At 35.3% G+C, this 13787-nt stretch overlaps 2 protein-coding genes and 2 long non-coding RNA genes across 6 annotated transcripts; 2 read left to right on the plus strand and 2 right to left on the minus strand.

The window, feature by feature from the left end:
* Positions 1 to 497: 497 nt before the first annotated feature.
* LOC116174983 lies at positions 498 to 2810 on the plus strand. 2 transcript variants are annotated; one of them, XR_004146210.1, is made up of 3 exons: positions 498 to 866; positions 922 to 1155; positions 1802 to 2810. It is a non-coding gene; the product is annotated as an uncharacterized LOC116174983 (long non-coding RNA). The 2 variants fall into 2 exon arrangements; XR_004146211.1 differs by having other exon boundaries at positions 498 to 841.
* Positions 2811 to 3007: 197 nt separating this feature from the next.
* Positions 3008 to 6621, minus strand: LOC116174957 (zinc finger protein 675-like). 2 transcript variants are annotated; one of them, XM_031493004.1, is made up of 4 exons: positions 3841 to 6621; positions 3592 to 3716; positions 3282 to 3544; positions 3008 to 3232 (listed from the first exon to the last, which is right to left on the minus strand). In XM_031493004.1, the coding sequence occupies exon 1, from the start codon at positions 6262 to 6264 to the stop codon at positions 4867 to 4869; it is 1398 nt and encodes a 465-aa protein (XP_031348864.1). In that variant the 5' UTR covers positions 6265 to 6621; the 3' UTR covers positions 3008 to 3232; positions 3282 to 3544; positions 3592 to 3716; positions 3841 to 4866. The 2 variants fall into 2 exon arrangements, with proteins under 2 accessions (XP_031348864.1, XP_031348857.1); XM_031492997.1 differs by having other exon boundaries at positions 3008 to 3544.
* Positions 6622 to 6988: 367 nt separating this feature from the next.
* On the plus strand, positions 6989 to 8526 carry LOC116174992. The gene is made up of 3 exons (XR_004146214.1): positions 6989 to 7173; positions 7777 to 7966; positions 8248 to 8526. It is a non-coding gene; the product is annotated as an uncharacterized LOC116174992 (long non-coding RNA).
* On the minus strand, positions 8287 to 11232 carry LOC116174972 (ribonuclease 3-like). Its single transcript, XM_031493016.1, has 3 exons — positions 10870 to 11232; positions 9257 to 9511; positions 8287 to 9207 (listed from the first exon to the last, which is right to left on the minus strand). The coding sequence occupies exons 1-3, from the start codon at positions 11152 to 11154 to the stop codon at positions 8860 to 8862; spliced, it is 888 nt and encodes a 295-aa protein (XP_031348876.1). The 5' UTR covers positions 11155 to 11232; the 3' UTR covers positions 8287 to 8859.
* Positions 11233 to 13787: the final 2555 nt, after the last annotated feature.

A 13787-nucleotide genomic window follows, 5' to 3' on the forward strand; every position in this document is an offset into this window, starting at 1 on the left:
AAAAAGCATTATGCCTGTTGAGGGCCCAGAGCAAGAGAGGGATAATAAATAAATAAACTATTAATTTCGTACCACATTACATCGTAGGTTTTGCACTCGCGTAGTATACACAAACGGATGTTTGAGTGCTGGAACCCAATTTGTCTAAGTAAAATGGAAGTAAATTTCATCGAATAATTTTCACATGCTGTAATTCAGAAGGTGGCTGAGCAAACCTAGTAAAGATGTTTTGCAAAGTCGCAAAATAAATGTCGATATTTTCGGTAGGACTTTGTATCCGAGCTTTTATATCTTTTAAGAGGTCGTCATCGTAATCAGGTGGAAGAAATGTTTCACGTAAATCATATGCCGTTTCGAATAATGTGGCTTGATCTACCCCACGAGAGCTTGTCATGCATTCAACCGTTGAGTGAAAAATAGTAAAGAGGCGCAACTGTATATAAAATTGCGATAACCTTAAGTCCTCTTTCTTTTTCTAAGGCGACATCTATATTTCTATCTCACTTGCCGTAGTTTTCCGTGCGGCGCTGACAAAAAACAAGTTTATGGATAGTGCTGCCATCGTATTTTAATTTTGGACTTAATACTATTACGAAAGTGTGACGTCATTCACGTCTTATCCCGACCCCCAAACAGCTGATGGGAGTTTGTTTACCTTATTTGTAACATGGCGTTAATAAACTTGTCCGACCTTTTCGAGCATTTTCTGAAGAAATTACCGCGTTTGGTAAATGCGAATATACCTAGTTAGTGGAAATGTGCTTGCGGTGTAATTTAATGGACATGAACAAATAATGCTTATAAATGAATGAAGGAAGTATGAAAAGAAATGCAAGTGGCGGTAAGGGAATAATGCTTTGCATAAGGTTTTTTTATAATAATATGTGATATAAGTGCAGGTAACTCAACATTTTATTTTAGGTTAATTTAAACGAAGAAGAATTGTAGCAAGTGGCAATTTAGTAACAGCATATCTGCGCTGTTTTGCTGTATGCAAATAACAATATTCGTAAAATTGAGAGAAAAACTGATACAGTATCCTAATGGAAAGAGCCAATCTCATCTATTGAAACAACGCAGTTTCCGTGTTGGAATTGTTTCCGAAAGTGCAATGTGGTGCCACGAACAGAGGATGAGATTGAAAGCACTAAACAGGTAAGTAAGATTAATTTCCACACAATTTTTAAATTCTTTTTAAATAAGCAATGTATGAAACACTTAGCCCCATGCAGATAGGTGGTACTCCTCAAACTTTCTGCACTCCAGTTAGCGTACCAATGGAAGTGCAACATATTTGTCGTGACGATCTGTCAAAGCTAATTTGCTGCTGCCGTTGTTGTTGGTAGTTCATACTTGTGGAGCCGGGCCAATTTTGCGGTGATTGTGAATGCAAATGTCAACATGACAGCACCGACCCGCACTGCACAACAAGGCAACGGCACCGTACTACACCTATCTGACTGGGGCTTTAGACCCGACTGCTAATTGCAAATAAATATGGTGAAGGACATGGCCTGGGTATGTGAGTTGCAGAGTCAAGGAGTCTGTTGAGGTTGTCCGATGAGATACGATTTGAAACTGTCAACCTTTAAATTAACAAACGTCAATTAATACCTATTAATCTAGAAATGCCAACAATACAAACTTATTTTTATTCCTGGATAGTAGATAATGAGATAAGAAGAGTTTTTAAAGCTACTTCTTTGTGATCACAGGAAATTATTAATTTATTATTATAAATGTACCTATCTGAAAATTACAGCACTTTTTTTTACTAAACCAATTGAAAAATTGTTTGTAGATGTCCTGCTTCTTTCTATTCCTCTTCGCCAAAAAAAGGAATTTATACGGAATAAAGTGGATTCTGGCTTGGATTTCTCTGGACTAAAGGAAAGGAATTTAGATGGAATAAAAGTGGATACAGTGGGAGTTAAACTCGCGAGTTAAATGATGAACGTAAAACTAATTCTAACCAGAATATGACTTTGTGGGAATGGTTTTTTAGCTATGGCTTCGTGGGAGCAGATACTAGTTATTAATGATACAAGTTCGATATAATCATCATAATGAAACGCGTGTAACGTTAAAATCACGAGGTGTAACACGTAGTTTTAGTTCCACAGGTTTCATTAATAATGTTCATATTGTATCATTCAAAATTTAATCTACAACGGTCCAAACAGATTTTATTTGCATTTTTCATAAAACAAAATTCAAAATTATCAAGTGCCCATACTAGTGGATGTCATGGTAATCACGTTTGTCAATTTTGGCGTTCGCGATGGAAAATAGCAGTAATTATTATTTGCGTGCTTGTTCCGACACGCCGGTAATCGCGCGATTCTCAAGAGGACCTTATTTTTATTTACATGAAAATGTTTCAAATCGTTCAGATAGAACCGCGCAGGATTAACGCTGTGTCTGAAGAAAGCGTAATGAATTCATAAGATCTTATGAAATCCAAAGTGGACATGGTCATTGGTCATAGAATACTAGATGAATTAAGAATGAGCAAAAATTCATATTTGATGGTAGTTCAAATGTGAAAAGGTCACACCATGCTTTTCATTAAATACAAGAACTTGTTCTTATGATGAAAAGATCTTTGTCATGTGGACTCCTAAATTGCGATAGATGTAAGAATGGAGAACAATTCAAATTTAATATGTTTGTAACCTTTTAGGTAAATTATTAAAACAGTTAGTATTGTATTGTTATCTGTTAGTTTTCTTAGTAAGTGATTTTAGTTTTTAATTAAATATGTATTGATATTTACACATATGGAAAATGAAATAAAACTATTTGTACATGTTCCTTAATTTTAATTTATTTAATCAGTGGCCAATGGTAAACATTTTTTTAATTCTCATATTGAAAATCTAGTGGTGCACAAGTTTGAACAATACAGTGGAATGCTCTCTCAAATGAGGCATGACGCCACTTTGTCTAATGTAATGATCCTGGAAATAAATCACTCTCAAAAGTTGTTGCTGCACTGCTTGTAATCAGAAGATAAAGCTTTTTTAAAGGAATGCGGAATTGCACCTTCAATTTCCGTGCAATCCAACACAATTCTGCCATTTGTGATGTCTTTGAAGCATGTCGATATAAAAAGATAATTTTTCTCTCTATTACTCATATTACTCATAAGGCCCGCGTACAACATTACAAGTAGCACATATAAATGTGACGATAATGTTTTGCATTTTCATGTTACCTACTCACTGTAAATCTAAAACACTTAAAATATTTTAAATTTAATCGAAACTTCATCAACGTACATAATAGATAGTCTGGTGGTATGATTTCCACAGCCCAGCTACACTAAAAAGTGAGCCCCACTAATATCTTGGAACAATAGTTTTTTTTCACACTGTTGTAGTTGTAGGGTTTCATTTAAATTAGTATTTTCTTCTTTGAAAAAGTACAACTCGGTTTTTTCAAGTGTTCGAGATTTTAGCAGAAATGTTGAAGTGAAAGGACCTGCTTCCATGGCTCCGGGTTCTTCGTTACATTTCTTACTGGTCAAACTTTTTTGGTTTTTCTGAAAATACACTTTCAAATTTCAGAAAAATGTTTATTAATACACACCTTTTCCACGTTTCTCGATAAAGAAATTTCCATGTGCCCTCTTTATTCCATGGGAATAATATGGTAGTGGTGACCCAACATGTTGTTACCATCACTCTACTTCGGATCTCGATTGGCTCGCTCTACTACAATTAATATTGTGCAAGGTGAGTAAAGAGTAATAAACTTTTGTAGAGAAGAATAGGTATTTATTATTTTCTGAACTATCATTTGGCGTACAAATAGGGCTTTGGGTTTCAAAGATCTTACCTGCACATCTTTTTCCACTAGTAAAATTGTTTATTTTCTGCTGGAAATCGGAACAACTGCACGTTTCCCGTCTTGAATCATGTGGACATCCACGACAGTAGCACTAAAAAGGGAAATCGGAAACAAAACGCCATTGCAAAACGCGCACTAAAAATGAATTTGTGTTTTGTGAATGAATTGTTTTATTTCCATCAGCTGTTTATTTGGCAGCCCTGTCGTGACGTCATCACCAACACTTTCCAATCAATTACGTCACTGAAACATCTCGGGCCTCGGCACCGAATAAAAGTCAAGTACTCTGTGATCTCGGTGCCTTTTGACAACTGGCGCATCTATTTGTCGGTGCCCGCACAAGCCTCATATAAATTGATCAAGTTGCGTCTCTTATTACTTTTCACTCAACGGTGGAGCTTAGCTTAAGCGTCCCTTAAAATCCATGGCAACGATTATTGAGACAATGGATTTTAAGGGACGCTTAAGCTAAGCTCCACTTAAATTTGTTGGTGCAAACGGGCATAAGGCACTACAACATTAAGGGCACAACGCCTGTGTGCTTTAGAGATCAATTTATACACTGATATTGTGTTGCCTAATATATGCGAGATGCCTCTATAACATATGCCCTGTGATCTTACATATCGTCTACATTAGTAGTAGGTGAAGAATAAATATTAAAGATTAGACAAATTGACGAAAAGTCCTCAAAAAATTTAAAGATTATGTAATCGAATTCCTTATCGGAGTACTTTTACTAAATAAAAAGGTTTAGCGTATTATAAGGCACTTCACGTATAGGTCCTATCAATGTATAGGATAAATGTTAAATCATATATCTCATAGATTAAAGTGCATAATTGTACGTTAATCTAGAGATAAACATAATTTAAATAATTATAACAATTACAACAGCGCAGTGTTGCTTGTGTTTGGAATTGGTTCCATAATCACTACCAAGCTCATTCCAAATCAGTGGCAATTTGTTATTGGCTCTTGTAATCACAAACAGCACTTGAAGGCCTCAACAATCTAGTGTGTTCGCAAATGTTTTTCGAAATAAGCTTTGTAATTAGTTGCGAAATCACAGTGTGCACATTGTAACTCCTTGGTAGTTTTGTGTGACAACAGATGCCTTTTAAAAGAATATTTGTAATTGGTTCCATAATCACACCAAGCACATTCAAAATCGGTGGCAATGTTATGTTTTATATCTTCGGTGACCTTGTGCGTTTTGAATTTGTTGTTGGTTGCAAAACCACACTGTGTATATTTCAAGTCCTTGTCAGTCTTATGCGTTAGAAGATGGATTTTAAAGTTAGATTTGTAATTGGTTCCATAATCACACTGAGGGCATTTGAAATCAATGGAAGCATTATGTCTTTGCAGATGGTTTTTCAAATTGGATTTAAAAATAGTTGCATAATCACACTGTGCACATTTTAAATACTTGGCAGTTTTACTATGGGTTAACAGATGCTTGTTGAAATTTGACCTGTAATTGGTTGCATAATCACACTGACTGCATTTCAAATCCTTAACAGTCTTATGTGTTAAAAGATGCGTTTTAAAATGGGATTTGAAATTGGTTGCAAAATCACACTGAGTGCATTTCAAATCTTTGGCAGTCCTATGAGTTAAAAGATGGATTTTAAAACTGGACTTGTTATTGGTTGCATGATCACAGAGAGAGCATTTGAAATCTCTGGTAGTCTTATGTGTTTGCAGATGTTCTCTCAAAATGGATTTATGATTTGTTGCAAAATCGCAATGTGCACATTTTAAATGTTTCCCAGTCTTGCTGTGCGTTAACTGATGTTTTTTAAAATTGTATTTGATATTTGTTTCGTAATCACAGTTATCACACTTCAAATCCTTGAGACTGTTGTGTCTTAACAGATGTGTTTTTAAATAGAATTTGTTATTAGTTGCATAATCACACTGTGTACATTTCAAGTCCTTGGTAGCCTTATGTGTTAAAAGATGTATTTTAAAATTGGATTTATAATTGGTTTCATAATCGCACTCTGTGCATTTCAAATCTTTGTCGATCTTATGGATCAAAAGATGCATTTTAAAACTGTATTTGTTATTGGTTGCATAATCGCAAAAAGAGCATTTTAAAAATCTCAAAATCTTATGTGTATGCAGATGTCCTCTCCAAGTTGCTGTATTATTTGTTACAAAATCAGACTGAGCACAATTAAAACTTAGTGAAATCAGTGGACCTCTAGTGCACGAGAAATCTTCAGATTCCTGTACCTCATTTTCATCTTTCAAATTACACGTGACATTAAAATAATCCCCATTGACGGTACTTTCAAGTTCACGTTTGATTGTTCCGGAGACTTCATTGCTACGTACAACTTTGTGATTCATAAATTCAATTATTTCTTCTTCTTTGATTTCCACTTTTACAATTGCAGACATTATCGCACAAGCACAATGTTGAACGGTTTCTTCAAGGTAAAATGTGACACCACGCGCTGGAGGAAATGTAATTTGGGTACGTTAGTAATTAGGCAAAAGCCGTTTACGCGACACACTGTTTGTTTATTTGATCCCACAAAAACGAATACGAACAACTTTGGGCGCGCATCGCGTAATACGTACAGCACAGATAGTAACTAAATACCACTCAACAATACCATGCCCGTTGATGGTCTGTGATACCATGATATAAATAACAACACCTTTATTTATGATATCAAAGAGGAAATTCCTCTTTGCATGATATACCTCAGCTGTTCAGTAATGTAACTGTCATGTCAGGATGAATCACACTTCGCTAAAGGCGCGTTTAGACGGCGTGCTCGCGCATTATTCCCACTAGATAATACCGTATTTACTACAGTGACTTAAGGACAGTGGCGACAACTTATCATAATCCGCCATATTGGAGCTAAAAAATTGATTGTAGAATCAATATACCTTGTCATGTCGAATTGTGACCTTACATTTATCTGCCATTATAATGACATAAATTCAAACGGCATGGTATTCTGATTGGTTTATAGTCTGTTGCTATTTGTTTGTTGTGTTTTGCGTGTACGGCGTCATTATTTCTTATTCCATATTTTTTTCATTGTGTGATGGGCTTTAGAAAACTTAAAACAAAAATCCCTTTCGGCTTGGCCGACCCGGTGTACATAAGACTTATGTCCGCCATTTTGTTCCAATATTGCGGAATTGACTGATTCACGAACTTGACCGAAATATTTATGAGTTAGACCAACCGTTAAAGTTAGGTCGAAATCGTTTCATAATTACGAAAGTTAGTGTTCCTTGGAAGTGATATACATCTCTAAATCTATAAATATACTGGTACCATTACAATAGGTAGGTTTTTTCCTGTAAACTGTTTTTTTACAATCTATGGCAATAAATGAGAACTATAGGCGCTTTCTTTCGGCTACTTCGCAATCATGATTTCGAGATCGTGATTCGTAGGATCACGTTTTACGAAAGAACGCGCGAATTTGAATCAAAGTTTGGTTAAGTTTACGTAGCGCACATTTGCATTCGAATTATGTATTTTTTGTTTGGATTATGAAAATAATTTAAATACAAGTGGAAGTACTTGCACGATATGCTCCTCTTCAGTTACAAATATTGACTAATCTAACATTTGAGCAAAAATATCCTTGCATTTATAGGTTAGGAATTCGTGTCAAAAAAATTTTATGTTCAGTTTGTTCACGATTTTAGTAATCATGATTATAAGATCACACTTCGAAAGAACGTGATTTGACAATCCAAACGCGTTTGGATCACCGAAAGAAAGCGCCTATTATTATTCAAAGCGTGTTTTAAAGATAAGTGTTTGTTGGGTAGACATAGTGGTTTTGTGGGTGGCATAGTGACTGCATGCCTTTGCACACATCATTATTTGGCGCCCAACGTGGAGTCACAGATTATTTACTTATGACTTTCTGCTTTCAGACTAAGCACTGCAGGAATAACACAATTGTACGAATATGCCAAAAACCAGAACGTTCTACAATATTCCGTTGCCGAGATCTCATTTGATTTATAAGGCGTCCAAACAAACGACGGTGAAATAATTAGCTTCTTTTTTAGAATCAAAAATACGCTAAAAATCCCCATTAAGAGAGTCATAAATTCATTAAAGGTATGAACTGGTCTAAAATTTATTTTATTTACAGGATTACTTAAATAAGTTAATTTTTAAGCAGCAGCCATCTTTTCTCTTTTACACTCTTCGATAACCCCTGGACCCTAATAGTTTAATATTATCAATTTTATTGTTGTTAGTTACCTTAAATTTAACAACAAATGCTATTTTATCGAGAATTTTGTTTAAATTTAAATCTTAACAAAATGAAAACGTCTTGTTCTCAGTGTTCTTTAAGTTGATTATATGCTTTAGTCCTATATAATAATTGTTTTTAGTGAACCTTGGGAAATCATGGAGGGAAGAAGTCAATGTCGGCTGTTTGTGCCTTTTATTGAAAATAACCAAATATCATACATACTTCTTGGTAAGAAACTAAACTGGCAAAATATGTTACAATTTTTAAAAAAAGCAATCTTGGATTTATGGGCTGTTTAATGTTTTGTTTTTATATGAAAAAGATTACAAACTTCTCATAATAATGAACTACAAGAAGACTAGCTGCTTGGACACTGTAATTTCACTATATTTTTGATAATAAAAAAACAACCCATACGTCTACTATTAAAACTACAATGCCGCAATTTACTTAGTAATTTCTTCAAACAATTGAGAGATGTAAAATAAACGAATAATTAAGATAAAATATACCACTACGGCGCGATACTGAAAGGGTAGAAATAAGTATAAACGCATCTTATTTAGTTTAGAAATGCAATATTGTGTTATTTACAAATCGAAAATATTGTTGTCACAATATAAGAGGTCAAATAAACTTTTTAGAGATGTTGTAATTATGCCTAATTATTATACTTCGACAATACTTTTGTTTTAAAATAAAAATTAATCGTGTCATTGTCTTGTCTGGAAAAATGGACAATGTACAACCGTTATTGATGTCGATTGGCGGTCCTAGGCCCACTTCTCGGTTGACGAGGTCGATTATTGTTGTAGTTATTTGAGTTTGAGTGATTATTTTGATAGTACATCTGATTGGGGGGTCGCGGAGGCTGACCGCGCATTTTTTGGGACTCTTCGATTTGCTGCGGTTGTGGGTGGGCTACGACCGAAGGGGGAGCTATTTCTTCGTTCATACCGTTACCAGGCGGAGGAACGTTGATGTTATTGAAAGTTTGGAAATTTGGGGGAAGGGGAATCGGAGGAGGCGGCGCTTGCACGTAGCTAGTGTTGGTGAACGTTTGCGAGGGTAAAGTGTCGGGAGTGTCCAATTCGGAGTCCTAAAAGTGCACCCTCTATATTCTTTGTATTACAACAACGCCTACCAACCTGAAGAAAGTGAAAACTACCAGGGCCCAACACCTCACTAATAGGCCTTGGTGGAGGCTGGTAATAAATCTGTTGGTCAGTTTGCTGTATTTGCTCCAAGGGATGTTCAATAGGTAACGGAACCGGTCTATTCGTTTCTATGGTGACGGTGTCTACTGCAGGGATCTCCTCTTCCAAAGGCTCAATTTGTTGGGGAACCTCAATGTTGCAATGCTGATCGGCATCATTAACCTCGGTAGTTTCGTAATCTGCGGCCTAAAATGTTAGTCCCATTAGAAATGTACAATTTACCTACGCTAGTACTGTAAACACTAATTAAACGCATACCGTCTGCATAAAATGTTAACCGCAGTTAATAGTCAACTGAAATAAGTGATACCGAAGTAGGATTTTCCTTAGTTTGCGCGCACGTCATCAATTCCATTTGTAGGGGAATATTGTTTACATTGCGACACGTTAAATTTGACAACTGTTTGCTACCGTTTTCATTACTTCATGGCATTTTGCTGCATTAGCCGATAAAAAATCCATTAGTTTCATAACGAACAATTATAGAAGTAAATCTCACTGAGATATTCTACACCAAAGGTTGTATAACACAAAAATGCCATCAGGTTTATCAAGAAAAAGTAAGCAACTTATGGTGGTCCACTTTACTTTTGTTTTACCAGCAGCAGTATAGTGGTTACTTTAGTAATATAAGAACTCACATACGTAACAAGTTTTATTTCACAGAGAGTTGCAGATGCATTAAATATTAGCCTGCGAATAGTGACTTCTATTTCACCAACTGCTACCCACATTCGAAAATGCTGCAAAACGTCCACTCTTTTGACATAAAAGTATCTGTTGCTCTGCTTGTGAGTATGAGGTTAGTAAAGATTGCAGTCGCTTCTCGACTTCTGCTGCTAAGTACTGCAAGCGTTGTTATTACGAGAAAACAATTGCAATGATTTTTTATACAATTTTTCCTTTACGTCCAAGTAATGATGTCCTCCTTGTTAGTAAAAGATCGCGACATAAGACAACCTGTTATAAATAACTACCGCAGTATTTTGTTTAGTAATTGGTCAATAGACGTCGTTGATGCGAAGGGTCTCACCCACAATGCAGCACTGTCTGTATGGATGCCTACATACGTATTCTCTTCCATTGATTGTATGATGCTATGTAAACAAACTTAGTGATGACGTCATAATAAACTGATGACGTCGGCGCAAACTAAGGAAAATCCTACTATACTAAAAACCTTCCTCACGAATAAACTCAAATTAAACACAATTGCCACAAAAAATAAACATTCAACTCTGATAAAACTACAAAACCAATCTTAAATGCAAATAAACTTGATTCAAATTCAGCAATCAATCCTTTATCAACACAAAAATGACACGTCAGAGCCGCATGCTTATTCCCCTCTATTGAAAATATACTCGGAAATATCCATATTCATTATTTCTACAGCTTACATTACACCATTCCAATGTCATTTTACCGCTTATATTGTGAAAAATGGTTCTAAAAACCTGCACAAAAAGGCAAGTTTCTCCATTGGGATAAAAGAAAACACACAATAAAACTTTATTCAACTCAAAGATATCGAGAATACTCACCACAGCTTGATCGAAATATCCACTCTCGTGAATCTTTCCAATCACTTCCTTAATTTGACTATATGATCCGTCGAACACTTCCTTCTGTTTACCATCAACGACGGCCAATAAATGCTCGGCGGCCGCCTGTACTTGATTGGCAAATGCAGTTGCGTCACCTGGTTCATGCTTTGGAGTGACCACCGGGTATAAGTCGTCAAGCATTCTTAAATAAAAATATAATACAGGGCCAATCATACTTGAAGTTAACAACAAAATCTGATAGTTGCTAAGAGAGGGTACCATAATCGTACTGTTACTGTAAGTGTTTGGATCAAGTTGTAAACAGAGTGGTTTCACTTTTGTAAAGAACCTTCGCAAATTACACAGTACGGCAATTCAAAATAATTAATAATTGTAATAAGATCTATTTTGCCATTTGCGAAACCCTACTACATCCTAGATTTACAGGGTGGATGCGGCAGATAAGTAGAGGCATAAATTTTTTCCTGACCAGGTAAGTTCAGTCAACAGCCTAAGATCAGTTTAGCTACTAGATCACATCTCTCACTGCGTTTGTGTAGTTGTAACTCGTTGAGTAACACATTTGTTCTTTCCAAGGTTCATTCTGTAAGATTATTTTCTTGATTATGTGATGCTGGTTCAAGTGGGAAATTTCAGTGAAAATGATTCGGTGTCTTTATCTCATAGAAAAAATACTGGAACCAATTGTACCAAATTTTAGTGATGTTAAATCAACGTCACAAATATGCGCTTGCTCACTGCGCCAACGGCAATGGTCAACAAAGATCTATTTTCATGAAATACCTTACCTGGTACAGACACTAACACAATACTTATACAAAATTGCAGAAAAAATTCAAATAAAAAAGTTACATCTGGAATTTATTCTAATACTATTTGAGGCCTGCCTTTCCAGAACGTTGTAAGTGCCATCCCACGGAAAAATTGGTTTGTAATTAATTTGGGGGTGCCGTGTTTTACAATGCGCAGATTCAAAAGTCAAAACTTTGTATCTGCCCATGATACAATAAGCTTCAAAGATATGACAATTGCGTAGGTTAGACGCCATATTGAATTTCTTTCTGACATCACGCGGTTAATAAACCATCTCCTCTGGTGCGGTGTTTTGTTTATTCTAATGTGTTTTCGCCAATTTTCTTTAACATTTTGTGGGATAAAGTTATTGAATTACAGGTATCATGGCTTATAGAACCAGTACAAATAAAGGATGTATTTTTTAATGCACATTAAAACACACTTTAAAACTTTCCCTGCCTAATTAATTTAATTGTCCACAGTTATAATTAAAGAAAATTCAATACTGTATATGTGTGTGCCAGATGTTTCTAACTTAATGTAATAGGTATACGTGTATTTATACAATGTGTCCATGGATTGAGTGCGCACAAGATCTATATGACAATTTTTTTGGAGTTGGATCTTCAGGCTCTGAGGATCGCTCCTGCTTAGTCTGAAACTAAGATATTAAAAAAAATTAGCCAAATCAGGTTGTTTTTTGCTGAATTCTAAAAATTAGTCAGGAGTAACCTGCCTTTATTTTAACAGATATAAAAAAATGTATTAAAAAAAGTTGTTTAGATTTAAAAGTTATGGAAGATTTTCAATTTTCATACATCAAAATGAGACAACACTTTTAAAATCAGTAAATCATGTAAAATAACAATCACGTCTTAGACATATCAGCTATTATTATTATTATTATTATAACTTGGGGATTCATGATTCTGAAATTTGCACTTACAACATTTTGAAATTATAAAAGGTTTTGTGTGTACAAGTTTTTATTATTATCAAGTCAATTTCTTTGATTGTATTACGAGTCTTTCCTTCCAACATGCTACCCTCCAGTAGTCAAAAATTATTTTACATTTTCACTTTTTTGAGTCTCCTGAAAAATTATAAAAATGGCACTTACAACGTTTTGGAAAGGCAGGCCTCACTTATCTAAAGAATTTCGGCCAAATTGGTTCAGCTGAAACAGTAAAATTAATGGTTTGGCACATCCTTAAGTGATGGTCATAGCGACATCTCTCCCTTAGCTCTTAAAAAAGATAAAATATAAAAACTGAAAGAAAAATTACCCAAAAACCACTATAAAACTTTAATTAAAGTTACACGTGTTTCCAACCAAAGATGTGCAAAAGAGAAAGTACAAATTTTATTTAATTTACTAATTACAAGTACTAAATGACATAATGAGAATTCCTCAACATAAAGCGTTCTGAAAAGCCTGAACGTACATCTCGACCTAACCTAACTGCATTTCGACCCAACCTAACCGCGGTATCAACCTAACCTAACATAACCGCAATCTAATTTAACCGCGCATCTTGACCTAACCTAATAACGCATCTCCACCTAAACCAACCGCAGACACAGTCGGATTTTCGGAACAGAGGTAGAGGCCCAAATACCCAGCCCAGCGCAAACACATAAACTACGATGTCTTGAGAACGGAGCGTCGTAGTTAGGGGTCACGAGTGGGCCTGGAAAGCTCTCGCTATAACCTAGTGGATCAGAGGGTCAAAATTAAGAATGGATATAGGAACCCAGAAACGAATGACTCGAGCCCTCAAACCACTGAATACCAAATTTCACAATAGTGTTCATTAATTTTATAATTTTACTAATTTGATCATAATTTTTATGTTGTCATATTGAAAAAGGTTCATTCTTTAATAATACCTCACAAAAACTTTCCATTTAAAAAATGACCCTTTTAGTTCTGTAGACGCACGCCGCTGTCAATAACTGTTAAGCATATAGATTTATGTATAAATGATTTTAATGATTTTTGAGACAATGGCCCGTATGAATAAAAGTAAGCAAATGCTTATACTTGCAAAATTCAAAGTAAATACTCGTAACTGCCCCTACATACTGGTCTTTTTAGC

The sequence above is a fragment of the Photinus pyralis genome, unplaced genomic scaffold (genome assembly GCF_008802855.1).
Source record: "Photinus pyralis isolate 1611_PpyrPB1 unplaced genomic scaffold, Ppyr1.3 Ppyr1.4_LG1, whole genome shotgun sequence".
Classification (NCBI taxonomy): Eukaryota; Metazoa; Arthropoda; class Insecta; order Coleoptera; family Lampyridae; genus Photinus; species Photinus pyralis.